At 26.0% G+C, this 23435-nt stretch overlaps 1 protein-coding gene across 1 annotated transcript in view; it reads left to right on the top strand.

Moving 5' to 3' along the window:
- Nucleotides 1-23435, top strand: part of LOC100213901 (aminopeptidase Ey) — a 56991-nt gene that overhangs the window by 6560 nt on the left and 26996 nt on the right. The window contains exons 8-12 of the mRNA XM_065791430.1: nucleotides 20-174; nucleotides 8025-8138; nucleotides 8629-8763; nucleotides 12963-13034; nucleotides 17640-17705. Of these exons, the coding sequence (XP_065647502.1) occupies nucleotides 20-174; nucleotides 8025-8138; nucleotides 8629-8763; nucleotides 12963-13034; nucleotides 17640-17705 (542 nt within the window). The remainder of the gene's footprint in view (nucleotides 1-19; nucleotides 175-8024; nucleotides 8139-8628; nucleotides 8764-12962; nucleotides 13035-17639; nucleotides 17706-23435) is intronic.

Genomic DNA, 23435 nt, shown 5'->3' with positions numbered 1-23435 from the left:
AAATACCATGTTGCATTAGACATGTTTGGAATTCCTGATTATGCTTCCGGAGCAACTGAACACTGGGGTATTATTACATACAGAGAGGCACGACTACTATATACTCCAGGAGTATCATCAGTGGGAAACATGAAGTCAACAGCTGGTATAATAGGTCATGAGTGTGCTCATTTGGTTAGATTTTTTTTTTTATATGGGCGTATATATATATATATATATATATATATATATATATATATATATATATATATATATATATATATATATATATATATATATATATATATATATATATATATATATATATATATATATATATATATATATATATATATCAACCCTCGGAATTAAAAAAATGAGTTTGGCAATAATTTGCCGACCTCAATCTTTTTGAGGTCGGCATCAGGTCGGCAAAAATTATTTGATACAAAGGTTTAACCATAAAACATAGAAACGAGGTCGGCAAATTTTTGCCAATCTCAAATACTTTCAGGTCAGCAGTTAGGTTGGCATTGCCGAATGCCAACCCTAATTCCTAGGGTTGATATATATATATATATATGTATATATATATAGAGATACCGTTTTATTTCAGCAATGTGTGTGTCGGATGCCACGTGTTGTGTACCAGTACCACCACAATGATTTTAATTTAAACTTAGTTTATGTTTACCTTGTTTAGTTTTATCCAAAAATAAGGAGTTGATTTAAAATATTGTCTTATTGTAAAAAACATTTCTCTCATTACATGAGTTTAGCAGTGAATATATGCGTATGCTACTTTAGTTATGCCAAGAAACTTTTTTTTTAAGACTTTAATAAATGATCAAGTTGCAAATATTATGCCGTTTGTAAATATTTGATAAAAGCTCTTTAAAGTATTTTAAACATTTAGCATTTACTTTTGGGCTTTGTACAAAATGCAAATATTTTTTAAAACTTTGGTGCATACATAATCAATATTCTTCCAGTAATTTTCATTTTAGTAATTTTTATTTTTGTAGTTATTAAATGTTTAAACTTTTTAAACATTTGATAATGAAATTTGTTAAACTACAAAACATGATCATTTGAATACAAAACATGATCATTTAATACAAAACATGATTGTTTAATACAAAACATGATCGTTGAATACAAAACACGATTGTTTAATACAAAATATGATTGTTTAATAGAAAACATGATTGTTTAATACAAAACATGATCGTTGAATCCAAAACACGATTGTTTAATACAAAATATGATTGTTTAATAGAAAACATGATTGTTTAATACAAAACATGATCGTTTGAATACAAAACATGATCGTTTGAATACAAAAATGATCGTTTGAATACAAAAATGATCGTTTGAATACAAGACATGATCGTTTAATATAAAACATGATTGTTCAAGTACAAAACATGATCGTTTGAATACAAAACATGATTGTTTGAATACAAAACATGGTTGTTCGAATACAAAACATGATTGTTTAATACAAAACATGGTTGTTTGAATACTAAATGTAAAAGTTTAATAAAATGTAACTACTATTATTTTAATTTTTATTTCAATTTAAGTTTAAATATAAATATAAATAATAAATTTAAGTAGTAGCAATTCTGTCCATTTAATTTTAATGTTAAATAATTTTCACAGTGCTTTTAGCTGACTTTTTAATAAAAGAGATAATTGCAATAAACTTGGTATAATAAATAAGTTTTGTTTACTAATGATTTTTTTAAACATCAAAGACATTGTGGTTTAAAAATAAATAAAATTTTTTATTAAGTCATTGTATCATTATTTTTATTATTATTCATAGTCAAAAAGAATATTGAAAGAGAAACAAAACTTTCTGAAAAAATTTCATTTTGTTTCTCCCTGAAGTAAAAATAAAGTAACGAAGAATTTCAAAAATTTCGTTCAAAAATTAAATTTGCGCAATTACTATATTGTTATCAAGACTGGAATTTTTACTTTTGGTCATTTATTATTAAAAACAATTTAATTGCCAACAAGCTAAATTTAAAGTTACTCTGAATGAATATTTTTAAATCGTTTTATCTTTTAAAAAAACAAATTTTTCATACATTTTATTGTCTTTAAATTGAGTTTCATAAAGTGTTTTAATTCATTTTTTAAAATCTAGAGTTTGGTTAGTAACCAAAAAACATTTTTTAATGTTAGACAAGTGATAAAAAGTCTTCTCTTTTCGATTGCTAAGAACAGGCAACAATCTTGAATCTGATCTCACTTCAGTAACAGATTAGGGCTCACAGTGGCTTGTAAATTTCAACTCCAACAAAACTTAGTTATTTAATACAAACAACTATCGCAGTACTGTCGACATTCCTATGTTAACGAATGGCAACCCTCTCACTAAGTCTTCTTCTTTATGTCTTTTTGGATTATCATTTACTACTGACCTTTCATGGAAACCTTATATACAATCAATTGCTAAATTAGCATCTGCTGAGGTTGCTTCTCTTTACTGTACTTGCCATTTTCTCTCTCCTGATTCCATTCTTTTTTATACTGAATACAGACCTTAGACCATAGCTCCTCCACAAATCTCTTATTCGTTCCTGTTGTCATATTTGGGCTGGTTCTTCTAATGATGCTCTTTATCTTCTTGACAAGGTCTAAAAACACATTGTAAACGTAGTTGGACCCACTCTAAGCTTGAGCTTTTTTTTCATTGTCGTAAAGTTGCATCTCTTTCTCTTTTATAAAAATACTATCATGGTTGCTGCTCAAAGAAGCTATCATCTCTAGTTTTATCAACTAAAACTCATTCTCGCTTCACTCGTCATTCAGCAAAGTCTCATTCTTTTACTGTATCTGTCCCTGCATGCTTTAAAAACTTATTTGTCTAGTTTTTTTCATCAACCTTTTGGAACTCTCTCCCATCTCCATGTTTTCCTGACTCATACCATCTTTCATTTTCAAGTCTTCTGGGTCTTGGCCTTAAAACTGTTTTAAGGCCAAGTTTTAAGGCCTTCATCTTGGCCTTAAAACTGATGGCCTTGGCTTTCAAAATAAAATGTATAAAATTAAATAATTAAATTTTTCATTCTTTATTTTTATGTATTTTTGTTTTCGACTTTCATATATATCTACAAGTAAATTTTCTTATTGACTTCGTTGAATTCTGCGCATAAAGCAAAAGTTTAGGTCTTTGGTCTTGAAAATGTTTGCGTAGGCCTTGGCCTTGAAACTCTTATTCTTGGCCTTGACCTTCAAACTCTTGAAATTGGCCTTGTAATTTTTGGGCTTGGCCTTGGTCTTGTAACCTGTAGCCTTTGCCTTGGCCTTGCTAATTTTGGCCTTGTTAACAACTCTGATATATATATACAGGCTTCGGCAGGAATGGCGGGCTATAGCCCGTGCCTGCCTCCACACCTGTGCAAATCAGTTTACTTGGGCGAAATAAAGCCCGTGCAAAATAAAATTTTTTGATAAAAATAAAGTTAAATATTTTATGTTTTTATTTAGTTATTCTTTTAAAAACTTCTCTTTTAAAATGATGTAATTTTGTAAAACTGTTTGTTTTACTAGTTAAAAAGTATTTCATTCAGTATATGCTAAAAAGATTATAAAAAAAATAATTTTTGAATATTCTGTTGTAAAAATAAAAAATAAAAATTGAACAAGTTATTTCAAATAGCTATAACTGTTCCGTATTATTCTGTGTTATGTTAAAAGATAAATAATTAATATGTTAAAAAGCAGGCAAAATATGCATGTGTTGCAAAAGAATTTAACATAATAGTCCATGTTTTCAATATTCTTTGGAAATTTGTAAACTTATACAATAAAAACTGTTAGATAATAAAGACAATTTCATTTTTGTATAATCACACATTTTGCTTAATTGATAAACTAGTTTGTCATACTTTAAAGTTGTTTAAAGTAGTGCATATTTCCATGTATACTTCCGCGTTACTTCCTGGATTTTTTTGAAAAAGGGTTATTTAATATGCTAATATATAACTCGTTATTAAAAATCGTTTATCTCATTTATAATCAACAGACTGTTAATTGATTTTTTATAGTATAAATTGAGTGTCTGATATAAAGTTATTAAGTTATCAAGTTATTCAAATTTTTAAGTTAAAAAGTTGTTTCAGTAAAGAACATGGTATCTTCCGGTAACAGAGTTACACTAGCAACATATTTGAGTTTGGGTAAAAATAAAGTTTGTGGAAAGGAAACAATCGTGGAAAGTGGAACAATATTTGTTGTAAAGCTATGGTCTAAGGTCTGTAAAAAAGAATGGCTTCGCGAGCGATATATGGAGCCATACTTTAATAAGTTGACAGACCGAATATCTAAATTTATGCAAAATAACAAGTTTAATCATATGTTTATCTGGGTTAAACTCATCAGTGGAACAAGCCTTTAGTCTTCTGACAATGCTTATGTTAGATTAAAGACTCGGAATCAACTGCAAAACACTTAAAGCTATCTTGGCCATTAAAATCAATTATCTAAATTTTAGTAATAATGATAGGAAAAATGTAATTGAACGGGTTACTGATATATTTTTATAATTTCTTCAAATTTTAATTTTGTTTTTATATTTGCGCTATACTTAATACATTTAAATTTAATACCCTTCTATTGGTTCTATTCATAAAAAAATGTAAAAAAGATTTGTTTGTTTTTAAATTCATATAACGCTTTTTTTTATACTTGTCTATATTATCTTAAAAATCTTAAAAAATTTATTTGTACTAAGTCTCTTAGAAAAAATAGATTACCTTAAATTTTAACTTACATATCACTTTAACATAACATATATTTTCTCTTAATTTCCAAAAAGAATATAAAATCAATTAGGAGTTCATAAAAGAGTATGACAGTAAATTGAATGGAAATGATAGTAATAATTAAAATTTTAGTCTAAACAATTGAAAAACAATTGCAAAAGAATAGAACTCTTTGGTTCAAGGTTTATTTAAAAAAAGATTTCAATATATAATTGTCACTATATCTTTATAGCTTAGAGATAAAAACGGTTAAGTTTTTAAAATTTAATTTAATTTACAAAGCACAAGAAAAATGAGTCAACTAAATAAGCGCAATAAAAAGTGTTATATTTTATTCGATTATTTTAATAAGACAATATTACTCAAAAAGATCTTGCAAAATTGCTACGTTCATTGCAAAATTTTTAAAGCAAACATCAAGATGCTTAAATAAAGAAATGTGATGGTTGCGAAGGTTGTTTTTCTGCCATTTCTTGCGTTGGTTGCAAATGATTGGTTTGACTATATCTAGAATAAACTCAACAAAAATCCGATTATACAATTGGTAAAACTAAAGAATAAAAGAATAAAGTCTGAATAAAAATCGAGGAACGAAACCAAAACAAAAACTCACTAAGTAGAGCGCACACTAATAACTCTGAGCAAAAGATAAAAACTTCAGTGTAACTTCGAAAAACTATTATCTCAACTTTACAAATATCCAACTATTCGAAGTTTAATTACCAAAGTCTTTTGAAATGATTTTTTTACTCTCCTACTTGTTAATAAATCGATTGTTGAAATTTTTATATACAATGACATTTTTATTCACAAAGAAGAAGTGAATGAACTTTTATAATAATATAATTAAGATCATTCATTTTTATATAACAACAATCTGATGTTTAACAGTTTTTTATATATTGTTGTTTTATTAGAATGATTGATTATATTTTAAAATTGGAATATTGCTTTTTATTTATTATTTAATTAATTACTAAATTATTTAATAAAAATTCTAGGTGGGCGGCCCGCTAAAATGGGTTTAGATGGACTATTTATAGCTCGTATACTCATTTACTCCTGCCGAAGCCTGAATATATATATATAATATTTTTTGTTATTGTGTAGAGCACAATAACAGAAGTTGTTGTGCTTTAACAACTATATAATGTATTCAATTTCTATTTAATGTTATATGATAAATATTTTTTCAATAATCTTAATAGTTAAAATTATTTTTAAATTGATGAATTGTTATTGATTCAATAATAAAAGTTGGTAAAGTTATATCTATCATTACTCTTACAGTATGCCTTTGTTAATTTTTAACTAAGACTACAAAAATTGTAATATTTCAATTGAGTTAAAGATTTTTAGTTGTTTATCCAAACTATTTCCTCATAATTTTATAGTAAAAAATTAGATCTTTTTGTAAATGACATTCTTCTAGTGTTTTTAAGTTCATTGTATGTAATTTTTTTAATATGGCATTTTCTTGAAAGTTGGTACTAATTATATATATATATATATATATATATATATATATATATATATATATATATATATATATATATATATATATATATATATATATATATACACAAATATATATATATATATATATATATACATATATATATATATGTATATATATGTATATATATATATATATATATATATATATATATATATATATATATATATATATATATATATATATATATATATATATATATATATATATATATATAAAATAATAGGGGACTTTATTTCATGGCTACCTCTTTTTTTATACTTATTATCTATTTATCTATTTCTTCACTTTAATATTTTTTGAATAAATGGTAAAAAAATAATTCATTAAAAGCATTTAAAATTTAAACATTGCTCTTAGAGCAAAAATAAATATGCGCACTTTATTCGCATGATATCATCGCATGCTTAGAATTTATGAGAACTCTAAGCATGCGAATAAAAAGTTTTGTAAGTGATTTTCTACTAAATTATTATAGCTCAGTTCTTTCAAGAACATTGAACACTCTGTTTCTAATGATGCTCTTTCTCTTCTAGGTTCAAAAATGTGTTACAAATGTAAATGGACTCGCTCTATTTACTAAGCTTGAGCCTATCATCATCATCCCCATCATCATAAAGTTGCATCTTTTTCTCTTTTCCTCTACAGCAGCACCTTCTGGAATAGCAGGATTGGCTATTTAATTTTTTTCTTTATTAAATTCCAGACATTTTTTTTTAGATTATTCACAGCTTATTAGGACTAATTACCTGAGCACATTAATAACATAGCTATCATATGTCAAGATAGCAACAAATTCTACTGGTGTTTTAATGTTTTTTAAAATTTTAACCTTTTTTAAAAATTCTCTCTCTTTCATTTGTTACAGTTTATAACATCTTTACATATGTTATGTACATAATATCTATAACACTTCAAAAGTGTTTTATTTCGTATTGTAGAAAAATCATAATTTGAAAAAAAAATGTTTCCAGTGGTAGGATTCAAACCATGGCGAGCTAACTGCTCGGCCACACAGGCATGTTAACTGATGATGACTTTAAAACTATTTAACAAACAAAAGACTTGATGAAATGGAAATAAATGCTCTAGATGGAAAATTAGGGAGATGTTGCCGCAATGCATTTTTCAAGTGAAGATAAAACTGTAGAACTTGGTATATGTTTTAACATTACATAGTTTGATGTTTATGTAAGTTAGATATTTGAATACACTTCCATTCACATTTTCTTATAAAAGTGCTGCAACTCTTTCTTGCTATTACATCGGTTGCAATGGCTGCCAAGTGTTTTGTGTCAAATAAGCTTGAAAGGGCACTATCACTAGTACTATTAAGTTCAGCATTATTATATATATATATATATATATATATATATATATATATATATATATATATATTTATATATATATATATACATACATACAGCCCTTAGAATTAGGGTCGGCATTTGGCTACGTCGACCTAAGTGCCAACCTAAAACTATTTTATGTCTACAATTTTTTGCTGGCCTTGTTTCTATATTGTTATGGTGAAGTTTTTGTGTCAACCTAATGCCGACCAAAAATTTTTAAGGTCAGCATCTAATTGCCATCCTTATTTTTACTAATTGTGAGGGCAGTATATATATATATATATATATATATATATATATATATATATATATATATATATATATATATATATATATATATATATATATATATATATAAGTTCTTTAAATTTTTTAAAATTGTTTCAAAAATTTTAGTGGTTTGGTAACTTGGTGACCTGTGCATGGTGGAATGACCTATGGATTCAAGAAGGGTTAGCAAGTTACTTGGAATATTATACTTTGAATAGTTCTCATCCAGAATGGAATGTGGTATATATATTATCATATATAGTTTATTATTATATCTATATTTTGTATGTTGACATTAAAATGAAGCGTATACGTTTGCACATGGTTTTTAATTCTATAGATTAAATATCATCAGTTGTGTATTTTGTCTTGTTTATTACATACTGCCATATTGTCTTTATCTTTTGTCATATTTCACTGAAAATGGTTTGTATTTTGTTTAGTAAATTTACACTTGGTTTTTCAATTTAGTAAATTTTGAAAGCAAATTTATAGTTTGAGTTTTATTTCTTATTTAATAGGTTTGATATTTTCTTGTTTTGACAATATATATGAATAAATGATATTATAATTCATATTACAAGTGACAAACTAAAAACTACATTTTACAAAAAGGTTTTGTTTTGTTATTATTATTATTGCTATTATTATTATTATTATTATTATTATTATTATTATTATTATTATTATTAAAGTAATTTATTGTATATATTTTGTTTTTTCATTTTAGTTTGATGAGTTTTTGACATCTGATTGGCTAACTGGAATTACTCTTGACGCACTTGCTTCATCTCATCCTATTTCTCAAAATGTGGACCACCCTAGCCAGATTAAAGAAATATTTGATTCGATTACATATAATAAAGTAGGTTAATGTCTAGTGATATACTGATTAATCAGGATTGGCTTAATCAAAAAATCAAATCAAATCAATCAATCAAAGTCAAATGTATTCTGAATTAGATTTTACATTTCATGGATTATTTACATATAGTAAAAGTACTAATTTCAAGTAAACACCATAATAAGAAGGAAAAAAAACAAAGAAAAACTTGTTAAACAGTACAATACTTAAATGAAAAACTTTATGGAATAATAAATAATTAAGAAATTTGATAAATTTAGGACAAAATTTAATTTACTTTTATACATCTATCTAGAATAAAAGAATTTTATATACCTAATTACAATATAGCAATAAAAGAGAAGTAGATTATAATAATATACAGTAACAAAATTATAAATAATATAATAATATAAGTATCAGTAATAAAAATAATGTTTTGTTTTATATTAGTTGATATTTCTTGCATTTTTGAATTAAAAATTTTTGAATTTAAAATTTTTAATTAAAAATATTTTTAACTATACCTTAAAACATTAAAAAATGACCCAAACACATTCCTCCCAAATCTATCACCTTTTCATTGTTAACTCATTGTTTTCAAGAACTGTCAATGATTTCTATAACTGCATGATGGAACTTCAATGTGCTAACCGGATTTCAGATTCTATTAGAGTTGCTACTATTATTTGATACTCCGTTGTTAATATTTGTTCTATTAAGTAAGGAAAAAATTGAGTTTTTTTGTATTCTTTGTAAAACCCAGGTGTATTTTTTGATTGTTATTTAGAGTTATCATTTAGTAAGTTATTAGCTTTTTTCCAGTGAACAAAAGTTCTTTTTTGAAGGTTTATACTATTCAAATTGTTGTACATATTACATGTTGTAGTAAGCCTTGGTATCCCAGATAAAGCTGAGCTGAGAAGAATGATTTCATTAGCATAAGTGACAGTAAAGCTTCCATATATAGTAGTACTGACAATGACATCATTTTATGTGACAGATTCAATCAAGGAGTAAGATAATTTTTGTTTCACTCCTTACATTAAAACAAATAAAGCTATACATTTTAGAGAGATTTGTCAGCTGTCAAAATTTTGTCAGTTTATCAAAAAAAATTTCAGCATTGGACAAATTTTAGGCAAAATAAATAAATAATAAATATCAATATGAAAATTGTTGTTATTGCAGTGTTTAATCTTTTTAGTTATAACAAATTTAATTTGCAAAGTAAAATCTTTACTATTAAAACCAAGTTATAGCGAATAATTTTTTTTATCTCTAAACAGATAAGTAAGGTAAGGTATTTTAAAAGTTATGTAAATATTGGAAAAATACTGATACTGTGGTAGGTGTTTGAATCATTAATAGTTGGTGTTGACATTGATATAGGGGTCTATCCATGAAATAGGTTTCTTAGCCATTTGCATCACACTGGGTATGTTTAAAATGTTTTACAGAGACCATAATGATCCTTGTGTTTATTTGATTTTAAGCAAGAAAAAGTTTTTTTTGTATATTTATTATTTTTATTGTTTTTTTAATTATTATCTTATTAGGAGTTTTGCAAGATGGAATTTAAAACTTAATAAAGCTTTTATTAAGTTATCTTTGTTTCATTGTTTTTTTTAAAAAATATATTCTGTGGTGTTAATAAGTTTTGAATTTGAATCTCTTTTTATATGTTTAAAAATAATCTAGAAGTTTTAGTTAGCAAGAATTATTTTGAAACTTTGTACAACAAAAAAAATCTAAAATACTGTTATATTGATTGGTTGATTTGTTAGAATACTGTTATATTGATTAGTTGATTGTTTCAAATACTTTCTATTGATTCACTCTAGTTTTAGTTTTATATCTAGTATGATTTTTAAAGAGAAGGGTCAGATTTAAAAAATTTTTACAGGCCCAGATTTAAATTTTTTTAAAACCTGGGCTTGTATAAATTGTTGATAATTTCTAAAATCTTGAACTTTTGTTAAAATTCTTTTTTATTTTATTTATATTTTCTTGATAATGGTGACCTTTGAGATTATAAATCTTTGTGTATAATTACTTTACCAAACATCTTTATCAAACATCTTCATAAAGAGTTATTTAAATTAAAATGTTTTTTTTTTTAAAAATAACTTTTAAAAAAAAATTTTTATGGAGAATAAAAGGGTTTTTTCATATAATAAATGCTGACAAAAGGACGAAAGACCTTTTTGTACTTAGCTAGTTATTGTTATGCTGTTTAAAGCGTGTACATGAAATAAATGTGAAAGAATAAGCATGTCATTTTTTTTCAGTGGTTGTATTAAAATCTTTTTAATTGTTTTGTATTTTTTTTACAACGTGTTGTGGTTTCAAAAAAATATGTTAGTTTTTAGATTTAACTTGAAATTAGTTTTAAAAATGACAAAATAAGAAGATGTAAGAGAAAAAATTATGCACATTATTATTGAAGATGATGAAACTTATACCAAGTACGATCATCAACAAATTCCTGGTGCTGTTTATAATATTGCCAAATATTATTAGAGGAAAAGCAGATAAGAAAAATAAATACACAAAACATGACAAGATCGCTAAAAAAGCTTTGATTTGGCAAGCTATTTGCAGTTGTGGCAAAAAATCAGCACCTTATATTTCTCAGTCCACACTTTCTGGTCAAAGATATGTTAAAGAATGTTTACAAAAACGCCTTTTACCTCTCATTAAATCACACAATAACAGACCTGTGTTCTGGCCTGATTTAGCTTCAATTCATTATTGTAAACTAGCTATGGAATGGTATAAAAAGAATAAGGTAAAATTTGTGCCTAAAACAGAAAATCCTCCAAACTACACAGAAAGTACTGAGCTATTATTAAATGAAAAATGAAAAAAACAAAAATGCTTTGCAGAAACATTAAAGATATAAAAATATCATTTAAAAAAGCATCAAATAGTTTTGATTCTTATTCTGTGTGCAAGCTTATGGGTACCACTAAAGCAAAAGCTCAAAATTTTATTAGATTCCCACAGGAATAATTAGTTGTTTTTTTTAATGTTTGATCTTCTTATATTATTGTATTAAAATTATTACTTGGTTCGAAATAAAAATTGAGGAGTAATTTTTTTTAGTTGCTTTTCTACTTTCACATTTATTTCATGTACACGCTTTATTTGCTAAATTGAAACTTCTTTTTGCAAAAAAATGTTGTAATGAGAAATTATTATAAACTTAGTATTTGAAATTTGATTTAAGTCCCTGACAACTAAAAACTAAATAAACAAAATTTAAACAAAATGTTAAATAAAAAAAATATATCATTATTATTATTTTTTTTCATTAAGTTATGAGGGCAATTTCTATTCGGCAATGAGGGGGAACTTTGCCGTAAGTGACAAACTTGTCATAACACCTTATAACCTAGTTATAATCAGTACAACTAATAATCTTATAATTCTAATTGAAAAGTACATTAATTTGGCAGTAGGCAAGACTCCTTACTATGGTAAAGATAACTAACTAAGATGAAAATAACTTTTATAAACCCAATTGTTTTATGGTAATGATTGGAGGAGCACCTTGATTGAATAGAAAATTTTGTAATTTAAATTTTTTAAATTAAACAGTTATGCTATTAAGATTATAAATTTATTGGAAATCAGTTTCTTTATTTCTAAAACAAGTTAACGTCTGAAAGGTCAACCAGTTTTTAATATTTCTTCCAGAAAGTATCATTTATCAATTTCTCCATCTTTCATAGTTTGTAGGAATTATTTAATTTGTGTAAGAGAAGTGACAGAACAGAAGTTTACCTTATAATAAATCCATCCTATTTTACACTACTAGAGAATTTTTTGGTTACTATAGTAGAGCATCTTAGGACTCTACTTTTTAATGTAGCTATGCTTTTCTACTTATAAGAAAATTTTTACATTTTTGAACTTGGTTAGTTAACTGTCATCTACCTTTTTCTGTTTATTTGCCATCGACATCTGTCATAAATGTGCAATCAGTACATCACTATTATAATCATTGTTTTTTTTTTATGATTATTAATTATGCATATGATGATAGTTGATTAAAAATAAAAATAATAGTAACAATAATAAATATGATAATATAAATAATATAAAAAATATTAATAAAAATAATAGTAATAACAAAATGAAAATAATATTTACTTATGATAATTACGATCACACTTATGCGTGTGTATAATAAAATATTTTTTAAATATGTTTAGGGTTCTTCATTATTTCATATGCTTGACTTTTATCTGGACTCAAATCATCATCTTTTTCGAGCTGGCCTTGAAGTAAGTTCTTTTTTTTTTTTGTGATGGCGGGGGTTAGTATTACTCCTGTATATTTAGGTCTGCACAGCACTAATATATTCTCCACGATTTTTTTCTTCTTTTCTCTATACTTTGAGGAATACATTCTTTAATCAAATCACTTTTTCTAGAAAAAGAAGAAGAGTAATTAAATAGATAAAGAATAAGGAAGGAAATAATTGTATTGAACTATACAAAATATGAATAGGTCGTAGGTTATTTACAATATAGGTAGACAACAATGGTTGATATTAACATGATAACAAAGCGTAGGTTTTGAAAAAGTATTTAATATTTAAAAATACTTTTTCAAAAAAAGTTTTAAAATATTTTAAATTAGTTTGATTCCAGTTCTCTAACTTCTTTGAAAACTATTTAGATTCTTAGATGATTAGATGCAACAAATGAGATGATGCAACAACTTAGATAAGAGACATTGCTGTTGAAAATAAAAAATAAAATAGACATTGCTGTTGAAAATGAAAATAGTATACCATGAGTGAATATTTCAAAGGTCTAAAATCAGAAAGAACAAATAAGCTAACTCTTAAAAGTAAGATAATTCTGCAAGTTTTTTATTTTCTTTTTAAACTCACTTCTTCCAACAATGCTCCAAGCAACCACTATTTAAGCTAGGATTAACAGAAGCAACCACTGTTTAAGCTAGGATTAACAGAAAGCAAAGAAGTTAGTTAAAGAGCAAGAAAATGGTTGACAGAAGACTTAAATTATTGTAAGTTATATGAGTCAGGAAAACATGAACACAAAATGAATTCCAAATCATTGATGTTTTTTTATAAAAAAAACAAGATAAATGAAATTTTTTTTAGCTTAAAGACACAGTTACAGTAAAAGGATTGATTTGCTTATTTTTTTTTTCTTGATTGACATTTAAACTAGATTGACATTTAGATCTATCTAGAGATGATAGCTTGTTTAAGCAGTGACCATGATAGTATTTGTAGAAAAGTGAAAGAAACTTTATGAGGATTGAAATATTTTTAATTTACTAAAAAAAAGTTTTTTCAAAGGAGCCTGAGGCAACCTGATATAATTTATAAGCAAAAAGTTTTGTAATTCATTAGGAGTTTGATACAACTTTTATTATTTAATTTTAAGAGACATCCCATAACGCTTTGCTTCTATAATTACAGTTATTCTAATTTATTGGAAGTTGGCAAGTCTTGGTACCATTACTATATAACAGGCCTTGCCAACGCGCAGCTTGCGTAAAAAACTGGAGGCAAGATTAAAAATATAACTTTGCAGTAGTTTACATTTTCAGTTAGGTGATTTTTGCGTGAATATAATTTTTGTAGATATATCAATTTCTTATTTGTATTTGTAGATATATCAATATCTACTAAAAGTAACTTATAAAAAGTGAAAAGATGAATTTATTATTCTTTTTTTTTTTTAATTTTGTTTATAACTAACATTGTAAAATAACTAACGAATAACATTTATAAAAATTTTAAATTAACTTAAATGTATCTAAAACTAATTAAGTTTAAACAATTTAGTATATATAGATTTATATTTTGCTATAATTTAATATTAGCATTTACCACAAAATTTAATAATGGGTTTTTTAAGTATTAAAAATAAATTTTTGAGAAAAAAGAGATAAAATCTTTAGAGAATAAAAAGTAAATACAAGCTTTTTAGATATTTTACTAAACACTATTTTACAGTTTTTGTTAAAAACATTGCAAAAATTTTACTTTGCGCTGAGTTTTATCAACTTCTGCTTTGGCTCCTTGTGAGAACGAGGTGAATAGAGTCAACAATAATTATTAAATATAATATTTGTCATTGTTAATCCATGATGTCTTTGCATACCTAATAAATAAAATTCTGATAGCATCATAAGGAGGTTACACAGTGATGACCGACAAGTGTCATTATATACTTCATAAAAAAGAATGTAACAGTAAGTTGCCCATTGACAAACTTTGTCACCAGGAATTGTTAAACCTCCTCGATTTATGTCCTTTACAAAATTTCCATACGCTTCATAGAAATAAAAGGTGTCATTTGGATTTTCATTTTCACGAATAATGTACCCAGCAATATAAACTAATGACATCTTAATGTCAACAGTCAATGAATCACACAGAGCAGGTAAATTGTCAATAACGTTGCAAATACCCTCGCTTGGTAAAAATTTACATTTTGGACAAGAGTGATCTGAAACTAAATTGGCTAACACATCTGAACTTTTCTCAAACTTTAATAGCAACTTTGTATGGTATATAGTTACTTTTTCAAGAACTTGTTGAACAGAAATAAAATAAGTTCCTCCTGAGCCTTGTCTTAATTTTCCAAAGAGCTTTTCTAATAGATCTGTTGTAAAGTTGCCTAATAATACAAACTGATGAGTTGTATCTAAAAGATATTTTGACAACTGAACCAAACCATAACAGGTCTGAGCTAAACAATTAGCAGTGTCTCTTGTTAGTAATCTGACTCTTTTTCCATTTTCTATTTTTTTCATTTGTATTGCAAAATCACCCATTGCAGAAAGTTTGCTTAAATTGTCATCATTAGCAGAAGCAATAGCAGCTCGATTAGAATCTTTCAAACAAATGTCTGCATATGGACTGTGAACATTACAAATTTTCTAAAATTCAACAACTTTAGAGATGAAAATAATCGTCCCTTCATTTTCATGCAGGTCTGGATGACTTTTTAATGCTGACAATGTTTCATCGCAAAACACTTGCAGACAAGTGATAACTTTTTGTCTTTCAATTGGCTTTGGATAAACAGAAACTTCTGTTAATTTAGACATTTTAACAATGTTTTTCATTTCAAGCTTGTACAAATTAATAATATCAACCCACCATGCTGTTTTTTTTTCTCCATCAATATAAAATTCAAGTTCTTGAGTTTTTTCTGTGATACAGTTATTACGTATACTTTTTAATATATGAACGTAATCAAATAAAAGAAAAATATTGTCTTTAGTACACCATGCTTCTTTTTTTTCAAAAAAGTTATAAAACTTCTGATTGACTCTGTTATCATCACAGACAATAGCAACAACATTGCCCCCATTATTTTTAATTGCATCAAGAATCAGGGTTGTCTGTTCAAAAAGAAACTCAGCATCAAGTTCTCTGACTGGTAACATTTTGTGAAGAAATTTTGGTCCATTAAACAATGTTACAACTAAAAAGCTCAGTACTGTGTTTGCTAACAGATGAGGTTTGTTAACTGATTTACCAAATACTATGCCACCATGATACTGCAACATTGGTTTAACATAAACCTCATCAAGAAGTAAAATGCATGTTTTTTGTCTATCATCTCTAAGGTTAGAGAAAATATGTCTGATATAAGTGGTATCATCTAAAGATTTACATTTAGATGTAATTCTTCCTAAAGTACGTAAACTTGGAAGTTCAAAATCTTTTCGGATGCGATTGTAGGCTGATTGTGAAAGAGAAAAATACTCAAATGCTTGCACAATTGTTTCAATTGGATACTTTTTTTCCCCAATACATGTTTTATTCATTGACAAAAGTTGTTGATATACAACTTCTTTTTTGGGTGTTATTTCACAACAATTTAAAAAACCTTTATGCATCTTGGATATGAGAAAATTTGTTCATAATATAAACTCGGTTAGATGATAAAGTCATAACACTAATTTTAACTCCACAATAAAATGCTTCATAAGTGAGATCTTTATATATGCAAAGAAGAGATCTTTATATATGCAATAGATCTTTATATATGCAAGTTTAATGCAATAGATCTTTATATATGCAGTGAGATCTTTATATATGCAATAGCACTTTCCTTTAAAAAGTCTGAAGACTGAATATATAATATATCATTGCATAAATAATTAATAATAGCAAAATTAAATTCATTAGTTTTTAACTTTTCATATAAAACATTATTACTTTCTATTTTTTCTTGTGAATTAAATATTGCTAACTCGTCCTCTTCTTGCCAGCGAACACTATTAAGACTTTTTGATGTTTTTCTAAGTGGCATGGGTACAGTAGGAACTAAGCTTGGCTTTATACAATCAAATACTGACGGAGCATCACGAGGTCTCAGCTTTCCATAATCAGTAACAGTTGAATAATTTTTTTTGAATAATGTCTTTCACATACTACGGTGTTATTTGTATCAGGGACATTATCTCTTGGTATTATAACAATCCAACATTTTTGTTCTTCAATGTTTCTTGGAAGTCTAAATGTTTTAACTCTATTCTGAGGATTATAATTGCCATTGCAATTTGTTACACAACATCGACGAACCATTTTTTAAATACTAAATTAAATTCTTTGCTTAATCCTTCACCTTTCAACTAACTTTTTTTTTTAATTTTAAAGTTAGTTAAAATGATTACTCCAGTTTTTTACGCAAGCCGCACGTTGGCAAGGCCTGTTATATAGTAAGCCATGCTTGGTACACATTAAGTTTAACTTATGCTCTCTAACTGACTTAAATTTAGTTTTTACTATAAAAAAAAGTAAGAAAAATTTTTGTAGTTATTAAAATAAATTTATTTTTTTATTTATTTAACCCTGGAAATATTTCCTAATTTTTTAGAAATTGTTTTAGAAATATTTGACCAAATATCAATATCAAGGTGCTACAACTAATGATTTATGGGTTGAATTTACTCAGGTAAGCTTTTTCATTTATGTTGATAGATTTATGATATTAAAAGTTTAAATAGATAAAACATATAAATAAATAAAAAAAACAAAGCCAAAATAAGATATTAAAGCAAAAGGCAAGTTAAAAAAAGATTTTGTTAAAATATTTTGCTGAAGGCAAAATATTTTAACAAAAAAAAAAAAGTGAAAATGCTAATTTTTAATTAACAGGGTTATTTTTTTTTACCTTAATAACAAAAGATACTAATAGAAGTGAGCTGGTAAAAAAAATGCATTTTTTAATAGAGTGTAAAAGAGTTAATATGGTAAAATTACTTTTTTTCTAGTGATAAAACTTTTGGCGAGAAAGTTACAAGGTTAAAAGAAAAAAAAAAAAGTTTGAAGTTTAATAGGATTCTAGGAATCTTTAATGATGACCTAAATTTTGATTCAATTTTTAAATTTCTATTCATTTGTAAAAATTGCAAAAAATTTTCAAACATGCAATGTCTTATCACTATAATTGTGTACAGCACTTCACATGCGCAATTTACTTCATATGCGTAATTTACTTCATGTGCGCAGTTTACTTAACAGTAGTTAATTTGACTTTTAGAACTTAGTCCTGATTTTTAAATTAGAATATAATACATTAAAAATATTAAACTATGATTTTTTTTTTTGTCAGAAAACCTTGTATTCTTGTAACTATAAAACTGTAAATCTTGTAACTATAGTAACTATATATACTGTAAACCGTGCAGGCCTGATTTAGGGTTATCAAACTGGTTTGTGTACAATCTTCTGTACTAAATCTTGTATACCCTCTTTTAGTTCCTATGACTCTGAAATAAGAACTTTTTATAAAGTTATAATTATTTAGTTAATAATTTGTAGTTAAATGTATTGAAATATTGTTAAATTCACTTCCTAAACAACTTTAACAACTATTTAAGTTAAGAGTTACTATAAGTTAAAGAAAGAGGATGAAATTGATGAAATTGAAAAGAGTAAACCAGAATGAAACTGATTGGTAGAATATTTAAAAAAACTGTTAAGTATTATTAAGCATAAAGTTATAACATTATAGATAAAAATTTTAATGTAAATTGCTATTAGCAGTTATAGTTATGTTTAAACATAAACACATTAAAAATAATATAAATACCTTTATCGTTTACAAATATTTGTAAGTTTTTAAAAATATTTGTAGTAAATATTTGTGGTCTTTGAAGTAAGTCTTTAACTTTATTAGTTAACTTGATGACTCAATTTCTGGACAATGCTAATCGTTAGGGGTGTACCGAAGTGGAAATTTTGAATTCCAGCTGGTAACGGATTTGCCAGAATTGTAAATAAAATTCCAGAATAAGAATTATATTTGTGTAATATTTTTACCTTCAAAATTGAAAGTGAAAGCCTGCACCTCAACATTGTGGCTACATAATATATATTTATAACCTATAGAATATATATAACCAATTTCATTAATATGATCCTTATTTTATTTAAATCTAATATGTTGTTTTTATTTGTTTCTTATAGTTCTATTTGTTGAAAGTTTTATCCTGCATAATATTTATATTTAAAATTATTTCTTTGTTTTCTATTTTTCCATTTAGGTTAAAATTGAAATATTTACTGTAGTAGGCATTGTATACTTTTTAATTATTTAAATTTAAGTAACATTTAAAATGAGACTATTTTCAGAGGCAGGTAACATTTTGATGAAAAAAGAGTTAGTTTGTTGCCTAAAACTGGATAGCAACTCTTTTTAAATATTCCTAAACTTCTAGATCAATTATGTAAGGATTTTTAGATGTTTAGGAATGTTGCGGAATTCTGGCTGGAACGAAATTCCAGTACATCCCTACTAATCGCTTACCTTTTTTTTTTTGCTTACTCCATAATTTTAGTCTTTGACTTGAACTTGCTCAACTTATTTCTAACTTGGTGAACTTGTTTCTATTTCAATGATCTCACCAAAACTTTTATATCATACTTCTTCTACTTCAGATTCACTCTATTGTTGCACTATGTTAAGATTGACTGGGATTTCTTTTTTAATTTTCTTTGTAATGGTTCTTGAGGTGATGTCTTTCTGGTGAAAATTGTCGCTCTACATAACCTTTTAGATTCAGATAGGCTTTAAAGCTTTTATTTGTTATTGTTGGTTTTAAGTTAAGCTTTGCTCTACACTATAGTTTTCTCCTTCCTTGTGAGTTCTTTTTATTGTAGTTATTTCTTTTACAAGAATAACTTTTTTGAAAATGTTTCTTTATCGTTGCAAGAAATCAATTTAAAATGGCATTATCTGATGCTAAGGTCATTAGATTACCATTTTGTGATTTATCTGTAAGTTCCACAAACTCGTGGAAAATCTTTAATAGCTTAATTAGCAAAGGCAAATCTAACATTGCATCTCTCATACATGGATCTGGACTTGTTACTTCTTCTAAGGAAAAGGCAAATTTATTGCAAAGAGCTTTTCCTCTAAGTCATCTCTTGAATGTAATGTCACCACTCTTTCTGTCAACCCAGAGAAATAGTTTAAACTATTGATAAGCATCCAAATCACTCAGGCTTCTGTATCTAAACATATTTTTTACTAAAACTCTCGTGCAGCTTGTGATCCAATCAATATTTCTGTCACAGTTTTACAAAAGTGTTCTCCACAGTTTTACTAAAGTGTTCTCCAAGAACTCTCTTTAGTACTTTCTAAAGTGTTGAATTTTATTTTCTGCTGGGAAAATTGCATTTTTGATTCCTATTTTTTAGGCAACCAAAAAGTTTCATTAAGTTTAAAAATTCTAAGCAACCAAAAAGTGATTAATTTTAGTCAAGACTAGAGTATTAGTTGTCATAGAGTTGTTGGACTTAAAATGAGTTACTAGGAGTTTATTTATTATGAACTTCTAATGACTCATTAAACAAATTTTTTATGGACCATAAACACTACTGGATTAGATCAAATCAAGGAGTCTGCTGTCAAAATACTTTTTTTAATTGTTTACCTCCCAAGGCAGAGAGACTATTACTGTTAAGGACTATTTTTTTGTTTTTTGAATTCTTACAACCCCCTTTAACTCTAAAACTTAAATTAACCTTGACGCACAAAGTTGTCACACAGCCTTGCAAAAGCCTGTGTGCTACCACTACACCACAACCACATTGACATTTCTTGGGTTTTTTGGAAACTGGTTGTATACTAAAGCTGCTATGGTTATCAAAGTTGCTACGGTTATTAAAGTTTTTCAATTTTTCTCTGAGTACGAAAAGCATATGCACTCAAATGTTTAAACTTTAAAGAGTTCACGCACTTCTAAAAAGTGTTTATTACACCTTGAATAATCTTAATTCTTTTTTCAAGCAATGGAGTGCTTATCCAACTTTAGGATTCTTTTCTGAAAAAAGATGAATCTAAGAATTTGGTGTTTGCTGCAAATCACGTCAGAAAACTTTCTAATTCTAACAAAAGCAACTATTAGTTTACACTTAAAATCTTTAGAAACTAATGCTTGATTTTTAGTATTTTAAAATTTTTTTCTTCTTTGCTTGTTTTGTCTTTTAATTTTGGATTTTCTTTTTTGTAGGTTATAGCATTTGTTAATAGATAATTGTATTCTTCTTTTGACAATTTACAGGTTATTTTGTTCTTCATTGGAAAGTTTATACATATTTGATATTTTGTCAGCTTGTATTTTTGTGAGATATTTTCATACTATATTTTTTCCATACTATTTTGAAAGTTGTTTACAGCAAAACTTTAAACAACTTTCAAAAAGTTGTTCAGCAAACTTGACCATATTATGGTCAAGTTGTTAAATATTAATAATAATAATTAATAATAATTTATACACTCTAATAAAAAATTTGTTATATACAACGAACTGCATCTGTCGCTATTGCACCAACGGGTTTTCCGTTATGTTAACGGATTAAAATTTTTACGGATTGAAGTTCGTTGATATTAGACCGTTGAAATTATGGATTTATTCCGTTCGTGCAACAAACAATTCATTAAAATAAAGGAATGATTATGCTGATTATGCTGATTATGCTGGGCGGCTTTTGCTCTTTTGGTAAAATAAAGAATGTCATCGTATTGAATAATTTTTTATTCCTTTTATAAAAACTAGAAAGGAATTAAGCCAGGTAAAACTGAGATTTCATTACAAAATAGTCCTGATTAGATTATATATATTATTATATATAATTTAATAAGGACTGTTTTGTAATAAAATCTCATATTTCAGATGCTTGTATCAGATGTTGAATATCATAAGAAAGTAATCTATTAGAGTATATAAATTATTTTATTATGATATTCAACATCTGATACAAGCAGTACTACTTATACAAACTAACTTGATCAAGAGAGACTTTTTAGCAAGCTTTAAAAACGTTTTAACTTTCTAATTGAAAACTAATTAAATATTTATAATAATTTAATTCAATATAGAAACTTTCAATAACAATAAAAATTAAAGAATTTAAATAAAATTATAAAAAGTTTTTTAATATATATTTTATTAATACAGTTATTATTTTCAAGGTCAAAAAACATTTATATAAAAAACACAAACATGTATACAATTGTTACTATTCTAGATTTCAATTTTTAATACTGTTGTAAATTCATGTATTAAACTAAATTTTATTTAATAATAATAAACACGTTAAAAGTATTAATATTAGAATTTAAATTTGATACCTCATGCCTGAATGCCAAATGTCTAAAGTAGCAAGTTCTATACAAATATAAACAAGCAGTATATAAACTTAGTTGCAACTAACATAAAAAAATTGCAAGTAAAAAAAAAAATAGTTTTACAACTAATTTAAACTTACAGTGTGATATAGCATGGCACATGTCTAAAATAGAAAATCATAGAAGCATATACAAACTTAAATATGCAAATTAAAACAATCCCTATATAAACTTTGCTATAACTAGCCTAAATAAACACCCATAAAGAAAATGCAAGTAAACATTTTACAACTGATGAAACTTACAGTGTGATATTGCATGCCACGTGTCTAAAATTGCAAATTATAAAAGCATATAAACTAGCTCTATGTAAACATAGCTGCAACTAACCTAAATAATGATACCCATCATTGATGAGTCTTTTGATGGCATCAAAAGAAATGTTAACATTTTTAATTTACAACTGATTTAAATTTATACCGTAAGTTCCTACATGTCACGTTTAAAATAGAAAATTACACAAAAATATATACAAGTCATATAGTTTTAGTTATAGAAATAATTATTCAACGAACCCTTTAGTTTATCATATAAAAAAAAATTAAAAATATATTCAATGCTTTATATAGAGAATTTAAAATAAGTTTAACAACCTTTGAAATTACAAATGACAGAGTGTAATTTAAACTGTGTTTATCCATTTGCTTTCTCTATTAAAATTTAGTAAAGAAAGCAAATGGATTAACACAATTTAAATTACGCTTTTTTTAAATAGCTTCACATTTAGTTGAAATGTGAAGCTATTTAAATGTGGTTTAAGAAAAACCACATTTAAGTTGTAGCAAATTGCTACAACTTAAATGTGGTTTTTCTTAAACCACATTTAAGTTGTAGCAATCTACAACTTAAATGTGGTTTAAGAAAAAAGCCTTTTAAAACTTTATCATTTATAAATAAAGAACTATAATAAATTGACAAATCTAAATCAAATAAACAAGACTTAAAAATATAATCTACAGAGAAAGCACTTCATAATTTCTTATTGAA

This window comes from Hydra vulgaris, chromosome 02, assembly GCF_038396675.1.
Source record: "Hydra vulgaris chromosome 02, alternate assembly HydraT2T_AEP".
NCBI classification, from domain to species: Eukaryota; Metazoa; Cnidaria; class Hydrozoa; order Anthoathecata; family Hydridae; genus Hydra; species Hydra vulgaris.
The sequence above is the reverse complement of the archived record's forward strand: the minus strand, read 5'-3'. Positions and strand labels throughout refer to the sequence as shown.